Here is a 17,201-nt window from a genome sequence, read left to right as displayed (position 1 = left end):
TAAAGAAATTTCCTAGGAAATATTAATAAGTACAGGAGCTTGGAGGATTTCTTGGTTAATTTGGCCTGAATCCAGGAACCACCATCAGTTTTGGACTAAAAATAAATTTTAAAAAGAGAGTTCCGTTCCAAGTACTGAAACAAGACAAAAGCAATTAGTGATAGTCACTTAGAATTTAATAATTCAAGAAGCATAAGTCTGCTTCTAAGGCCTCAGAAAGAATATTTCTTTGTTGCTTTAAAAAAAAAAATCACTTGTCACTTAGCTTAACAGTCTCCAGCCAGCCACCCAGCGGGAGATGGGAGAGGGGTTTTACAGAACTCTTGGCTTGCAATAGAGATTAAAGGGACCTTGAGGTCATCTAGTTCAACCTACTGCTCTCACAAGAGTATTTCTGATAAATGCCTTATCCAGTCTCTCCTTAAAAGCCTCCATGATGGGGCATCCACAATTTCTAGAGGCAATTTAGATTTAAAACCTCTTTTAAAAGAACATTGCACAAGCCTCCCCAGACAAAATCCAAAAACTCATATAAATAGCTTGCAAATTTGAAAATCAGCAGTTTAGAGAAGAGATTTTTATTTATTTATTTTTATTTTTTATTTTATTTATTTGTCAAGCATATATAAGATAACAGATAAAAGTATAAATATGATTATGAATATATGAAATGGATATGAATAAAAAGGGACATTAGGACAGGGACGGTAGGCACCAGTGATGGGTTTCTACCAGTTTGCACTGGTTCGGGCGAAGAGGTAGCGGTAATTTGGCCTGCGTCACCGAACTGGTAGCGACCGCTGGCTGGCCATGCCCCCAAACCGGTAGCCCAGTTGCCACTCGCTTGCACCACCTGCCCGCATGACTGCCGAGAAGCTGCTGGCAAAGAGGTGGCGGCTGGGAGGCTTCTCACAGTTGCGTAAAAAAAAAAAAAAGCCTCTGCCTTCGCATCCCATTGCCAGTCTGAGCGCAATGCAGCAGGCAATGGGATGTGCATGCGCGGCTAGCGCTAAGAACAGGGCGGCAACAGCAGTGACTTTTTCACCAACCTCCGGTAGTTTTCAGCAGCCTCTTTGCCAGTCGTTTCCTGGCAGCAGCGGCTGGCTGGAGGCTGCCGAAAACAACCGGAGGTCATCTTGCCTTCCAGACTCCAGACCAGCCACCACGGAAGGAAAGTAAGCAGCCTGAAGAAAGAGGCAGTGGTGGGGGAGAAAGTGGGGCTAGGACCAGGGCTGCTGACGGAGGGGAAACAGGGCGATACGTGCAACTGGCGAAGCGAGGGCGGGGTGGCATGCAGGAGGAGGCCTTTGATAGATTAGGCCAGGCCTAGACAGAAAATAAGTAGATAGGTAGAAATTTTTTAAAAAATCCTACCTTTTTCTGTGGCCGTGGCCAGGTGGGATGGTCATGTGGCCCTGGCCGTGAGTGACGTCAAGTTGGCCATGCCCACTCAGTTACATGACCACCAAGCCACGCCCACAGAACCATTAGTAAAAAAATTTGAAACCTACCACTGGTAGGCACGTTGGTGCGCTTATGCATACCCCTCTTAGGCCTATAGAATGCTTTGTATAGATATTGGCTACCATTTCTACAAGCAGTTTCAAAGCAAATGCAAACAAACTTTATCTTTCCAAAGAACTGTAATTATAAACACAATATGAGCCTTGATAGTACAGTGGTTTAGTGCACCCTGTTATTAACACAGCTGCCTGCAATTTCTGCTGGTTCGAATCTCTCCAAGGCTCAAGGTTGACTCAGCCTTCCATCCTTTCTAAGGTAGGTGAAATGAGGACCCAGTTTGTGGGGGCAATAAGCTGACTTTGTATAAAATATACAAAAGAATGAAGGCTATTGCTTAACGCATTGTAAGCCGCCCTGAGTCTCCGGAGAAGGGCGGCATATAAATCAAATTAAAAAAAAAAAAATACTATAGTTTGCAAAGTATAGTACAGTACTTAAAAAGAAGCAGAGCAGTTCCCAAAGTATTTACAAACAGTACTATACTATATAGAGTAACAAAAAAAGAATATTTTAAAATACTTATAGGAGCAATTCTAACACACTGCTGGTAGGTCTCAGCCCAGGCAGCATCAGATCCTACACGCAGCACCAAAAAAATAAACAAAGCAAAAAAACCTCAGAGGCTGCAAAGATCACTGGATCCTCTTTGGCTACATGACCAGGGACAAACAGAAAAACCTGCCTGCTTCAGGAAATTGCATCATAATCCTGAACGGCACAGGCAAGACACAGTTTTAAATGGCAGTCGCTGCAACAGTGACTGAATCCAATCACATGGCTAGAGGGGTCTGTTTTTCATTGCAGTTTTAAATTTCTAAGACAAGTACCCTTTCTGAATACATTTGTTCTGGTGAAAATTCGCTGAAGGAACCCTTGTATCTGGGAAATTACCTGTACTGAGATTTCTGGGAAGTTTTTTAAAAAAATATTTTTATTAATATGAGGTTAACAGAGTTCACACAAATTATGCATGTAGGCATAAATTGCCAAAGAAAGTGCACGTTAGATTTACTACAATAAAGGAAGAAATCTATAAAAAAATGAGAGATGAAACAATACTATACAAAGGAAAGGAGATAATAACACTCAAACAAATTCCAAGGCGAGTGGACCAGAGAAGAAATTATAATTTTCTTCACAATTAAACAAATATAAAGTTATGTTTCGATAGCTGATACCAGAGGGTATCTTAATTTCCTGGCAAGAGAAGAAATTTAAGATAGATATTTTGGACTAGGCCCAGGAATTTTTTGAACATCATTTTGCTCTGGAGGAAGATCAAGAAAGCAGGGAAGAATCAGAGAGTAAAAGCCAGGAAGACTTTGTAACGGAAGAAATTGAAGGAGAACAAGAGGAAAAAAGAAGATTGGAAAGGGAACGAATGGAGAGAGAGGGAGTGAGGGGAAAAATGCAAATAGTAACAAGAAATACAAGAAAACTAAGAACAATGAACAAATAAGAACGAAGATGGAGCAAGAAATAAAAATGATTTCAATAAACATAAATGGTTTAAATGCCCCAGCTAAAAGAATGCAAACTTTTATGATGTTACAAAGATTGTATATGGATATCATAAATTTGCAGGAAGTACACATTAAGAAACAGCACAGAAAGATACTAGAACACCCACAACTAAGAGATTTATACACTTCATTAGCAAGAACAAAAAAAGCGAGGAATAGCAGTATACATCAAAAAACATTTAAAAACAAAACAAATATACATAGATGAAGAGGGGAGGATCTTAATGATCGAAATACAAACAGAACAAAAAACAATATTACTGATTTCAATTTATGCACCAAATATCAATCAAAATGAATTTTATAAAAAAATATATAACAAGGTAAAAGAATTGGAATAGGAAAACATCTGCATAATAGGCGATTTCAACGCAATTACGCGTTTTGTTTTGGCTATTACACAGCATATTCATTTTGTTTGGCTGTTCAACACAGCATATTCATTTTTATTTTCTGGCTGTTACACAGCATATTCATTTTTACTTTTTGGCTGTTAAACACAGCATATTCATATTTGGTTTAACTATTGATCCCTACTTAATCCTTTCTTTGTTGTTTCCATCCATCTATGCATTGCTTATTTTCACTTAATCATATTTATCTTTGTCCTTTTTCATGACATTCATACCATTTTAACATTGAAACATGGTTCTTGCTTAAAACATATCTTTAGATGCATTTATAAATTCCTTTTGACATTTTCATTTAATCATATTTATCCTTATTCTTTTTCCTAACGTTTTAACATTAAAACATAATTCTTGTTTCAAACATACCTTTTCATATATTTATTAATTCCTTTTAACATTCTTAATTTCTATAAAAACCTCCCTTTTATTATTACAATCCACCTTTACTTTATTGTATTTTTGATCACATTGTCTTCATTTCCTCGCCTGCAAACGTTTATTTCCTTCCATTTTCCAAGTTTTTAATTTTGTTCTCCATAAATCAAATTAATTCTCTTTCTTATTTTTATTCCGGATATAATGTATCAAATCTCTTTCTTTTGAGCCTGCGCTTAGTCCTTCTTCTGTTCCTGCGCCAGTATTTGAATTATTATTATTTCAACTATAGGAGTTCCATTGTAGATTCCTTTTCTTTTCACCAAAATCAAGCTGCCTGCAGACAGGAAAAAAAATCCTCCTCCACAAAATCCAGTAACTGTCAGCCTTGGAAGCCATATTAAGCCAGAAGCTTCAATGCTGCCATCTCTTCATGTGTGGGAAAATAGGAGGGAGGATTTAGGAGAGGGGAGTTAGTAGACATAATAACAGTTTTCCTATCGGTCAAGGTCAGGGCGGTCCAGCATCTGGAGGAGTGGTCAAGGGCTGGGCTGAGGCGAAACCGACGGTGATTGGAACATGTGACCGAAAGGGGAGAAAGGGGTTGGTTTTGGGAGCTTTGTATTAGTGAAGGAAATCCCAGTTTTTTCAGATTCGGGATTTCCCAGATGTGCCAGTTTACTTATTGCTAGTAAAGAGAACTTTGGAAAATGCCTGCTTCAGTGTCTTTACTGGGAGTTGGGGGTTTTCTGGAACGCTAACATTATCCCGAATCTCCTCTAAAAACCAAACAGCACCCCGTAAGGGGGCTGTCGAGTGTGCTGAGCCCCAGCATCTACCTAAACCCTGGGTGGTGCGAAGACTCAGTGAAGATGGAAGAGAAGGAAGGAGCTGTCGGGGGCCTGGGAGCTCAAGGAAGTACCAACCCCTTGCTTTCTTCTGCTGAAGAAATGGAACGGGCCATGAAGGCTGCAGAGGAAGCCCTTTGGATCGGGACTCGGCCCAAGGCATTGGAGGCCTGGAAGAGTTGCCAATCCGACCCAGCTTCAGGAGGGGATTTGAAGTAGCTGCGTGAGAGCGACTGGAGGATGGGGGCCACCATGGGCTCCGGCGGTTCCCGGGACTGGTACCGGCCACACCCAACACGTAGCCAGTCCTTGTCTGGACTTCCTGACTGCTTTGAATGGATGGAAGTGGGAAGTTACACACCCTCTTCAAAGCCCCTTGAGATGAGATGGCGGCTAGCACAACCTACTTTCACTTTCCCTGGCATGGGACAAGGATGGGGGGTTAGTGGAGCACAGCCCCCCCCCCACCCGGCCAGGAGCGAATTGGAAGGATCAACGCACCATGGCCGCCCAGCAGCAGGGGGATTCCAAAACCCCCCTTTTTGGGCCCCTCGCCAGCCCACATTAGCATTACCTCCTGCGGAGAGCATTCCGCCCAGTTGGGCTTTTTACCAAGGCCAAGGATGGATCCAGTGCCAGTGGTATCCTGCACCGCTTATCCTAAGCTCCCAGGGATCCCCCTGGCCACCCTCCTATGCTTCAACGGTCCTGGCACCATAGGGAGGCCTAATCCAGCAGCTTGCTGCAATGGCCCCCCCCTCCAGCGCAGCAAGCGGCTCAACAGCCTGCTCTCCCCTTCAGCCCAGCTACCTTCACACCAACCTATTGGAATGCAACAACCAAGGGCACCACAGGGGGGACTAATCCAACAGCCGGCTGCGATGCCGCTCCCTCCAGCGCAGCACGGGGCTCAACAGCCAGCCCCCCCAACCACCCGCAGCTGAGCCCCACCCCCCTGCGAGGCCAACACCATCCCGCTTCAGAGCAACTTTTGACGGAACGCCAGCCAAGCTAGCTTACTTCCTCAGCAGGGTCTGGGCTCACATTGATCAGTATGGTGACCAATATGAAGCAGAACGGGACTTGGTGTCAGCAATCTCAGATGGGATGAATGAGGGGGAGGCCTCTGAGTGGATAGCCCAACTGCACGATGAGGGCGCTGTTGAACTTTATGATATCGAAGGCTTTATCACAATACTACGATCCCGCTTTGATGACCCAGACCGCATAAATGAAAACGAAGCCACGCTAAAACTCATGAAGCAAGGTAATCGACCAATGAAAGACTTTGTATGGGACTTTAGGAGAGTCGCAGGCACTCTGAGCCATTGGCCTGATCGCATACTCCTGCACTACTTCAAAGAAGCCATTGACTCAGAAGTCAGAAAAGCCTGTGGGATCCGGGGAATACCTGAGCGTCTCCACGACTATTATACCATGTCCATTGCTCTGGACAGAGAAGTACACCCCCCCAGCCAAACTCCATCTCAGCAGCCACCTCGTAAACTGTTAGTAAAAAAGACCATTTCAAAACCTGCATACAGCACCCCTCTTCCACAAGGGAGGGTGATTAAATGCTATTGCTGTGGACAGACAGGACATTGAGTTTCTGAGTGCTTGGCCCCTGCCCCAGTTCCACAACAACGACCCACCACAACTGCATGAGGGAGGGGGGCTCCAAAGAAAACCCCAGACACCAGCCGATTTGCCAAACAAGCTGTGGAGATTCCCCTCCCCACTGAAGAGAGGGGCCACCCTCTGGCCACAGGAGCACCTCCCGAGAAGCCCAGCGGGGATGAAGACCCAATGGTGAGTGCCCCCATCACCCCTTTTTCAATTAAAGTAAAACTAGTCCTGCCAAAAACAGGGAAAGAAACAGAACTCCCAGCAGTAATAGACACAGGCTGTACCAGGTGTCTAATTGGCCTTAAAATTGTAGAACATTTGGGGATCAAAAGAACACTCTTAAAACAACCAATTAAATTTTACCAGGTGGACGGCACATTAATTGGGGGAGTCCCTTCCACTCACGTTACTGAATTTCTTAAATTAAAGATAGGGAAACATCATGAATTTTATAGTTCATTTATTTATAGTAACCCCAAAGATGTCAGAATCCATCATACTAGGCCTGGCTTGGCTAGATAAATGGGGGCCCACCATTACTTGGGAAGATGGATACTGAAAAATCAGGATACCGGTTGGCCCAACACCCCCTGCCCCTCCCCCCAACTACCAACCTACCCAAAATGACCAATAGCCAGAAACAGCAGCGGCTTGTTCAGACGGGCCTCCAGGGGAACACCAAATCCCTAAGGTTTATTCAGACTTAGCTGATGCTTTCAGCGAGGAAGAATGTAACCTCCTCCCCCCTCACCGGCCCACAGACTGCGCCATTGAATTACAACCGGGGGCTAAATTGCCAAAGCCTAGAATGTACTCCATGACACCTGCTGAGATGACTGAATTGAGGAAGTACATTGATACCAACCTAGCCAGAGGGTTCATCGAGCCTGCAAAATCCAGCAGGGCCGCCCCAGTACTGTTTAAGGAAAAAAAAGATGATACCTTAAGATTATGTATTGACTTTAGAGCTATTAACTGCATTTGCATACAAAATCCCTACCCCCTCCCACTGATGAAAGACTTACTAAACCATCTATCGAAAGGAAAAATCTTCACCAAGCTAGATCTAAGAGAAGCCTACTACCAAGTTCACATAAAGGAGGGAGACGAGTGGAAGACCGCTTTTAACTGCCCTTTGGGCAGCTTCCAGTTCCAGGTCATGCCTTTTGGACTCCATTGGGCCTCAGGGATCTTCATGCAGCTGATCAACGAAGTTTTCAATGAGCATTTATATCAGCGGTTTCTTGTTTATCTCGATGACATTCTTATATTCAGCGAAAATATGGAAGACCACATCAAATTGGTCAGGCAAGTGCTGAAAAAACTTCTAGCAGCCAAACTTTATGCGAAATTGTCCAAATGCGAGTTCCATAAGGAAGCCCTTGACTACTTGGGATACAGGGTGTCGAATAAGGGGATCGAAATGGACCCAGAGATGGACCCAGAGAAGGTGAGGGCAGTACTGGACTGGCAGCCCCCACGCACCCATAAGAGTTTCCTAGGGTTTGCAAACTTTTACAGACATTTCATCCCTTCCTTCACTGAGGTTGCACTCCCTCTGACAGAACTGCTAAAGACCAGCCCATCTCCCACCAAACCAAAACCTACCCAGCCTTTAGCTTGGACGATGGACTGCCAAAAATCTTTTGAATGATTAAAACGCCTATTTGCGGTGGAGCCAATCCTACAGCATCCTGACCCGAATAGGCTGACGTAAGTGATGTGGCGGTGGTGGCTGTTCTACTACAAAGAGACCCCCGTAACAATCTAATGCCGTGTGCTTATGTATCACAGAAGTTAACTGACACGGAGTGCAGATGGGTGGTATGGGAAAAAGAGGCGTTTGCGGTGCGACGGGCTCTCCTGTCCTGGAGACATTTTCTGGAGGGGGTGGAGGAGCCTTTTGAGGTTTGGACTGACCACAAAAACCTCAAGGCACTGAAGACCCCAAGGAAGCTTTCTCCAAAGCAGGTTCGTTGGGCTCAATATTTCAAATGCTTTAACTTTAACCTGAAATATATCCCGGGGGGTAAGAACCTTCTGGCTGATGCTCTCTCCCGAAAACCCCAATTTGACAGCCGACGGCAAGAGATAGTTCATGCCATGATTTCAGAGTCTCAGCCAGCCGCCCAAGCCCGCACCAGAGCAGAAACACGCCAGGGTTCCAACCTCTCCGAAGACAAGTTGACAGTGGAGCTAAAAGCGGCGCTTTCAAATGATTCCTGGTTCAAAGAGCACCAGGTGGACCTCACCCTAAGGGACGGGTTGGCGTGGAAGGGGAATAAACTTTACGTACCCCGCAGCCTATGGCTCTTGGTACTGAAGAGAAGTCATGATTCTCGCCTGGGGGGCCACTTTGGGTATTTAAAAACCCTCCATTTGACTAGGAGGCAATTCTGGTGGCCAAAAATGAAAACTGAAGTGGAAGACTATGTGAGGAGCTGTGCCACCTGCGCCACCATGAAACATCGACCAGGGAAGCCCCCTGGCCTTCTCCAGACTGTGGCCGAACCCACCAAGCCCTGGGAGGAGATTGCAATGGACTTCATAGTTGAGCTCCCCGACAGTGGGGGCAACCGAGTCATTTGGACGGTCATCGATTTATTCTCCAAGCAAGCCCACTTCATTGCTTGCAGCGGACTACCCTCGGCTAAAAAACTGGCAAAGCTGTTTGTGAAACACATCTACAGGCTACATGGAGTCCCAAAAAGAATAATATCGGACCACGGGGTCCACTTTACCGCTAAATTCTGGAGGGAATTTCTACGATCCATTGGGTCGTCTCAGGGGCTTAGCTCGGCTTTTCACCCGTCAACTAATGGATCGGCTGAAAAATTGAACTCAATGGTGGAGCAGTACATTAGATGTTATGTGAATTATCAACAGGAGAACTGGGCGGACTTACTACCGTTTGCAGAAGTTGCGTATAATAATGCAGTACACAGCAGTATTGGGTTGACCCCTTTTCAAATAACTACGGGCATGGATTTTGTGCCCATGCCTGAATTGCCTACAGAGCCGCCTACTTCCATGTCCTTAGCAGACTGGATGACCTCATTGAAAAGGGGTTGGGAGAATACAAAAAAAGCTTTAGCGAAGTCAGCAGAAAAATATAAAGCTCAAGGAGACAAACATCGGGATCTCCAACCACCTTTCCGAATAGGGGATAAGGTGTATTTGTCAACCAAGTACTTAAGATTGAGGGTGCCCAGCAAGAAGTTTGGACCCAAATTCATAGGTCCCTTTCCTATAGTGAAAGTGATTAACCCAGTGACTATCAACTCCCTTATTAGGGAAAATAAACCCCATTTTCCACAGCAGCTTATTGAAACTGGTCAGAGAATCCACCCTCAGACCTTTGCCAGCTGCTCTGCCCCCTCCTTTAGTAATACAAGGGGAGACTCATTATGAGGTGAAAAAAATCTTGGACTCTAGACTCTACAGAGGCCGATTACAATATTTGGTGCACTGGAAAGGCTACCCTTTGGCTGAAGCCAAAGGGTTAAGAGTTGGGATGTGAAGGCTGATGCGCTTGTGAAACAGTTTCATGACAAATTTCCTGACAAACCAAAAGGTCCTCCTGGAGGGAGGGGGGAGAAGGGGGGGTTAAAGGGATTGGTGCTAAGCGTTAACCCCTTCTTTTGTGTTTTGTCTGTTTTATTTTCAGGATGTGGTTCTTTCTGCAGGGGGGGACCTGTCAGCCTTGGAAGCCATATTAAGCCGGAAGCTTCAATGCTGCCATCTCTTTATGTGTGGAAAAATAGGAGGGAGGATTTAGGAGAGGGGAGTTAGTAGACATAATAACAGTTTTCCTATCGGTCAAGGTCAGGGCGGTCCAGCATCTGGAGGAGGAGTGGTCAAGGGCTGGGCCGAGGCGAAACCGACGGTGATTGGAACATGTGACCGAAAGGGGTTGGTTTTGGGAGCTTTGTATTAGTAAAGGAAATCCCGGGTTTTTCAGATTCGGGATTTCCCAGATGTGCCAGTTTACCTATTGCTAGTAAAGAGAACTTTGGAAAATGCCTACTTCAGTGTCTTTACTGGGAGTCGGGGGTTTTCTGGAACGCTGATAGTAACTTTTATCTGTAAAGCTCAGAGTTTCCCATAACAAAGAGAAGTTACAAAGTTCGTCTTTAAGCCAGATAGTGTCTCTCTATAATCCACATTTTCCATTGGTCATGCAAGACTCCATTTTGCTATTGTATAACCATCCAATTTATTTCTTCTTCTTTTAATTTAAAAAGTATCAAATCTTCTTTTTTTCTTTTTAAAATCCAATTCAAGTTTTAAAATGTTTAATCCTTTTACCATATCTCCATGATTAATTCCCTTAGTTCTATTCCAAAATTAATTGTTTCTCGGGTCTTTGTCTCTTTAAGGTTGCAGTTTAAAAAATTTTCCAAAGCCCCTTTGTTGCATAGCTGCTGTTTTAGGCTAGGGGTCTTCTAAATATTAATATTGCTACAAATGTTGTTGCAAGCCTAGGTTGTTGTCACTCACCCGGCTTCAAAGAGCTCCGTTTTACTCAGCTTTCCTCCAGCACTTTTCTTGCCTGGTTGTCCCAGCTTCATGGCAGCCGCCATGGCTGCCGCCCCCCACCACTGACTCACAGAGGGTTCCTTCTGACCTCAAGGAACTTGCCTGTTCCTCTCGGTCATCCAAGATGCCCCTCTTTCTTCTCCGTCCCTGCAGGATGGTTCCAGTCCGAAGACCCATCGGTGGTGGTTCAGCAGCTGGGGTTTTTGCAGGGCTCGTCAGAGCCCGCTATTTCCCCGACTGTCTCGCCGTGATGCCAAACCGGAAGTCTTTTTTTACATATTCTTTAAATCAGGGATTTTAACCTCAGTTAACCAAAGAAAGTGTAGACATTTTCAAATACAGAGAAAAGCATCTGCTTCTGCAGTTTGGGTGCTTTTCTAGATAAGGTAGATATTCCCTCTGGTGACTACAGAGTTGCAGCAATAAAGCAATGACAGGAAAACTGCCTTATCTGGATATTTTTTCACTTCCTCATTTAGACTAAGTCCTTGGATCTCCTAGTTAGTTTCTTATCTGATGTTGGCCAAGCTCAATTTAATGCTTCAAAGTTTCTGCAGGACTCAAGAATACAGCTACAGGGAGAATCCGGAAGCGGCATGGCGTGACTAGCTGGGAAAATGCCGGGCTCTGACGAGCTTGGCGAAATCCAGCCAAACTGTCACCAGGGGCTCTTCAGACCGAAACTGTCCTGTAGGGACAATGAAGAAGGAGAGGCAGCTCAGTATCTAAAGAGGGACAGGCAAGTCCCTTGGATAGCCCGAGAAACTCTTCGATCCAGTGACGGGGGTGGCGATCAGGCTCAATCGCCATGAAGCTGGAGCCTCTGGACCAAGCGATGTGCAGGAAGGAAGATTTGAACAGAGTGTTGATGCTGGGTGAGTGATTGGCCATCCATAGACAATGAAAAGAACTTCAAATATTTTAAACTATTAAAATTACCCTTGCTATTTAGGGTAAAATTACCCTAAATAGCAACGGGGGAGATGGCGGATGGAGAAAGTGGGAATGACAAGCGCGCCAAAGAAGAACCCAACCAAAGAATTAAAAGTGATTGATAAATGGAAATGTAAATTTGGAACTTGGATTTAATTTGGATTGGATTACAAATTGATTGGTTGTATATAAAGGTGAAAGGAGAACTGGAAAACTTGCTTTTTCTCTTTTTTGACTCGGTAAAAACAGATGTGGATTACAAATAAAATGGCGATTTTTTTAACTAGCTGAGTGGAACGGTGGATTATAGAGACACATCTGTAGGAGAAAAAAGAACATAACATGGAATTGTCTGTTTTGAGAAAACCTTTGAAGAAGCAAGGGGGGGAAAATAAAACCTTGAACTTTTAAAATGAGAACTGGCGAGAACTAAGAATGATATATTTTGCATACAAGAGGCAAGAGACTTTGATGATTAAAAAAGAAGAACCTGAATACGATTTAAAACTGGAATAATATCAACCCGGAAAAAATAAAATGGAGCAGGAACTTAACGAACTGATAAAGACGATGTGTTTAGAAATAAAGGAAATGATTACTAATTTGCATGGAAAATCAAAATTCGAGAATGTAAAGACTGAGCTAGAATGCACTGAAGATGAAAAAGAAATGACCAATGAGAAACAAGAAAGAGAGATGGATAACGAAGAAGACAAAGACAAAGAGATTGACTATGGAAAATTTAACAATTGTAATATTAAATATGGACAAAAAGAAAAGACACAAAGAAGGAAAAGAGGGTGGAATAAGAAAAATATTAAAAATTTAAATGATTACACTGGGATTTACAGTGGAAATATAAGAAAGAGGGAAAAGAGATGGAGAATAATAGGAAATAAAGGACAAAATAAAAGATTTTATGATTTCAAAATACAAAATAAGTATACTAGAATTAACAATAAAAAGACACAAAAAAGGAAAGAGAAAGGAGAAACAATGGGAAATATAGGGCAGAATAGGAGAGTGCAGAATTCTAAAATACAAAAGAAAGGAAGAAGAAGAAGAAAAAAAAGGCAAGGAAGAAAAAGAAGGTTGAGAAGAAAAAATATTAAAAATATAAATGATTACACTGGGATTTACAGTGGAAATATAAGAAAGAGGGAAAAAGGATGGAAAACAATGGGAAATAAAGGGCAAAGATTTCATGATTTTAAAACACAAAATAAATACATTGGGATTAACAATGAAAAGATACAAAGGAAAGGAAAAGCAGAAACAATGGGAAATATAGGGCAGAAAAGGAGAAAGACAGAAAGACATAAAGAAATGAAAATATATTCAGAACTAAAATTTAATAAATGAGTTTAATGTCAGAAAAAAAGATTTTAAGACAGTGATTTTAATTAAGTGATTTTAAAATAAGGGGAGTATAGAGCTGTATGAAATAAAGGGAATAAGATTTATACTCTATATTTTAAGTTTTAAAAATGCTCTACGGAAAATGGGAGAAACTGCAATAAATGTCATATGCTTAATAATATTGGAGGTCTATAGAATGATAGGTTTTAATAATATGAATAAACTTGTTGGGTGAAATGCAATAATTGGAATATTTCAAACTATATATCTGAAACATAATCAAAAAGAGAAAAGAAGGCAAATTAAGAATATTTTAAGAACTTTTAAGAATATTTTAATGATTGGGTAAAATGAGAAATGATTAAGATGCGCTTTATAAATATATATTTGAATAAGTGGAAATATATTGTTAAGATATTTTGAGAAATATATTCAATAATTGAAATTGAATGTAAAACTGAATGAAATTGAAATGATAATGGATGGGGAGGAACAGGCTTCGGCTCAACCCTTCCAAGACCAAGTGGCTGTGGATGCCGGCGTCCCGGTATAGCCAGCTGGTGCCATCGCTGGCTATTGGGGGCGAGTCACTGACCCCCACAGAGGGGGCTCGCAACTTGGGCGTCCTCCTGGACACACGGCTGTCTTTAGAAGAGCATATGACGGCCGTGGCCAGGGGGGCTTTTTATCAGGTTCGCCTGATATGGCAGTTGCGCCTCTTTCTGGATCGGGACTCCTTGTGCACAGTCACTCATGCCTTGGTTACGTCACGCCTGGACTACTGTAACGCTCTCTACATGGGGCTCCCCCTGAGGAGCACCCGGAGGCTCCAGCTGGTGCAGAATGCGGCCGCGCGGGTGATTATGGGAGCGACGTGGCGCTCCCACATAACACCTCTCCTGCGCGAGCTGCATTGGCTCCCGGTGGTCTTCCGGGTGCGCTTTCAGGTGTTGGTTCTCATCTTTAAAGCGCTCCATGGCTTAGGGCCAGGGTATTTGCGAGACCGCCTGCTGCTACCGATAACCTCCCACCGGCCAATACGCTCTCACAGAGAGGGCCTCCTCGGGGTGCCGTCGGTCAGGCAATGTCGGCTGGCGGCCCCCAGGGGGCGAGCCTTCTCTGTGGGGGCACCCGCCCTGTGGAATGAGCTGCCTCCTGGAATACGATTGATCCCGGACCTCCGGACCTTCCGTAAAGCCCTGAAGACGTTTTTATTTCATCAAGCCGGCCTGGCCTAAATGGTTTTTTAATTGGGATTTTAAATTTTATGGATTTGGGGTTTTAAATTTGGGTAGCCAATGATTTAATTCTTTTAATTATCTTAACTTTTGCATTTGTATGTTTTTTAATTTTGGCTGTTCACCGCCCTGAGTCCCTTCTGGGAGAAGGGCGGTATACAAATTAAATTAATAATAATAATAATAATAATAATAATAATAATAATAATAATAATAATAATAATAATAAAATGATTTAAATATTATACTTGCAAGTAAAGCAGAAAAAATATATTGGTAAAAGTAAAAAAGACAAAGGGAACAAGATGAAATATAGTTAATAATTAAAAGGACAAGGGATCGGGGCTGCCTGGACTCCACAGTGGAAAATATTAAATTGAAAATGAATACAGCAATAGAGAGAGATGAAGGAGGAGAAGAGAGGTGGAAGGGAGGAAGAAGGAGAGAGAGGGATGGAAAAGTAGGGAAGAAGGAAGGGAAGAGAAATTTGGAATAGGAGAGAAGGTAAGACGGGGAAGAGAGGAGGAGAAGGAGCAGTGAAGGGAGAGTAGAGAAGAGAAGAAGAAGGTGGGAAAAGAAAGTTGGAAGGAGAAGAGGGAGAGGGTAGGTTTGAGGAGAAAGATTGCTGTACAATAAAAAAGATGAAGTGGAAGAAAGGCACTTTATCTTATTAAGATAAAGAATGAACTGTTTAAGAATAAAAGAGAATAAATATGAATAAACAGTAAAGTCAGAATTTACGGACAAATGAAGATGGTGTTTATGTATGCAAATATAGAAATATTGAGATATGTTTAAAAAAGGCGGGGGGGAGACGATTTTGGAAAGAATTGTAACTGTGTAAAATGTATTTGAATTTGATTAATTGTATAAGACAAGAAACGCTTGTCTTATATAAAACACTCTGTTAAAAAAAAAGATGTGGGTGAATGTGGGAGAGGAGAAAAAAACCAATAAAACTTGTTTTTTTAAAAAAAGAATACAGCTATAGGTCTGCCAAGTAAACTTGGTTCCCCACACTTCCTAGTTGCTAGGCTTATTTGCAAAGGCTGGCACTACATGGAGTTCCATCAGCGTTTTTCAAATTGGGCAACTTTATGATATGTGGATTTAAAACTCCCAGAATTCCCCAGCCAAAAATCCAGACATTTTAAAATTATCTAGGCTGAGAAACACTGCTGTAGATTAGTGGCAGGAGGTCAGATTTCTTCCTGATCATATTTGAATGGCTATATTGGCACCACAATATGTGGCTTCAAATATGTTCGGGAAGCAAACTGAGCTCTCCGCTATCAATCTGGCAGTGATTCCCAATTCTGACAATTTTAAGATGGGTGACTTAAATTTTGGAATACAAATCCACTCATCTTAAAGTTGTCAAGTTTGAAAAACGCTCCGTCAACGCAGCGCTGCCTTCTGCTCCGGAAGGGAGCTCCCTTATGGACCCGCGCCCAATAAAAGTCTTCCCTCATGCAAGGTACTTTCCTGTGAGAGATTACGAGAAAGAACAATGCTTACCGGTGATCCAAATCCTAGGGCTAGGAAGTGAAGCAAAACCAGAGCAACCATGTTAAAGCAGCAGGGAAAAGAAATAGTAGAAAATACACCGGCATCTGACGCAGCCAGGCCCACTGGCCGCATGACTCCAGAGTCAGCTGATCACTTCCGCCTCGAGAGGTTGCGCGTGTCTGTTTGCAGCTCTAAAGTGTAAGCGAATCCCGTTTTCAGAATGGTACGAATAATCATTCTTCTGTTGCCCGCTGAGTTTCAGCTATTCTCAACTTTCTTCCGTTCAGAATATTGGAGTTCGCGTTTCTGTTTCTGCTAGCTTGTCTTCTTCCGACTCCTGTCCTACACTTGAGTGGGATATAATATTCTTGGGCAGACTATGAGTTTCTCAGGTTTGCAATGTTGAATTGACATATGATAGACGCCCTGAAGAGCCAAAGGAAGTGAAAGCGGCTCTCTGAGAAGGAAGTTAGGTCGTTTTCCAAAATGTTTCCTTTAGCTCTTCACAATTGCTCGGCTCATGCCAGAGCGCAGAGGGTAATAAAAAGGAAACTCGGGTGATAATAAAGGGAGCCCACAAAATAAAACAAGAAATTTAATAATAGTCAGTATTCCAAAGAGAAGCTCATCCAAGTTCTAACCCTGCTTAAGTATCTGAGAACAGACTGGCATATTTTATGCTCCAAGAGCATCAGCGCAGTTACTGTTTCTCTCAATTTATCTTATTTGGAACTGAAGGAAGGAACTGAAGGAATATAGTTCACCATCACCAAACCTCAGTGAGGTAAATATAGCAAATAAGGAATAATGTAGATAAAAGAAATAATGTGAATAAAATAGGAATCATACAGAGTCAGATATATGGGCTCTGGGGGACCCTCTCTATTCACATTATTTTAAGGGAAAGACGTGCTTAGATACATGAACTCTGAGGGACCCTCTCTATTCACATTATTATAAGAGAGGAAAGTGCTTGTTGGAAATTACATTAACAAACAGTTAAACCCCATTAAGTGGTAATATATCTTCTGAGACCTAGATGTCACGGAAAGGACTGCCATATGGAAAAACATCTGAGTGACCTCACTGTGAATGACACAAAGACCTATATGTTATAAAGAGTTACTTAATCCAATAAACTTACCCAAGGACAGTAGTAACTCTCCCATTAGCAACTCCGAGCACTTAAGAAAAGTTGTGTGGCTAAGATAATTTTGTAAACTAAGATTAATGCTTTAAGTAATTAGATGGACTTATTATCCAGTGTATGTAACCATATAGGGAAAATCTATTCTGAACCCAATTTTTTTCCCACGT

The 17,201-nt window shown here is 42.7% G+C and overlaps 1 protein-coding gene across 4 annotated transcripts in view; it reads right to left on the bottom strand.

Moving 5' to 3' along the window:
* Positions 1-16,530, bottom strand: part of GLB1 (galactosidase beta 1) — a 196,346-nt gene extending 179,816 nt beyond the window's left edge. The window contains exons 1-2 of one of the 4 annotated variants that reach the window (XM_034404141.3): positions 15,894-16,017; positions 7,172-7,222 (exon numbers count right to left, since the gene is read on the bottom strand). Coding sequence is in view for 2 of the 4 variants with exons in the window: in XM_034404139.3 (XP_034260030.3) it covers positions 15,894-16,016 (123 nt within the window). In the remaining 2 variants the exon portion in view is untranslated. Of the gene's footprint in view, positions 1-7,171; positions 7,223-15,893 lie in introns of all 4 variants that reach the window. The other 3 variants (XM_034404139.3, XM_034404140.3, XM_060683667.2) reach the window with 3 other exon arrangements.
* Between the last annotated feature and the right edge of the window lie 671 nt (positions 16,531-17,201).

The sequence above is a fragment of the Pantherophis guttatus genome, chromosome 4, assembly GCF_059756535.1.
Source record: "Pantherophis guttatus breed Tessera chromosome 4, ASM5975653v1, whole genome shotgun sequence".
NCBI classification, from domain to species: domain Eukaryota; kingdom Metazoa; phylum Chordata; class Lepidosauria; order Squamata; family Colubridae; genus Pantherophis; species Pantherophis guttatus.
The sequence above is the reverse complement of the archived record's forward strand: the minus strand, read 5'-3'. Positions and strand labels throughout refer to the sequence as shown.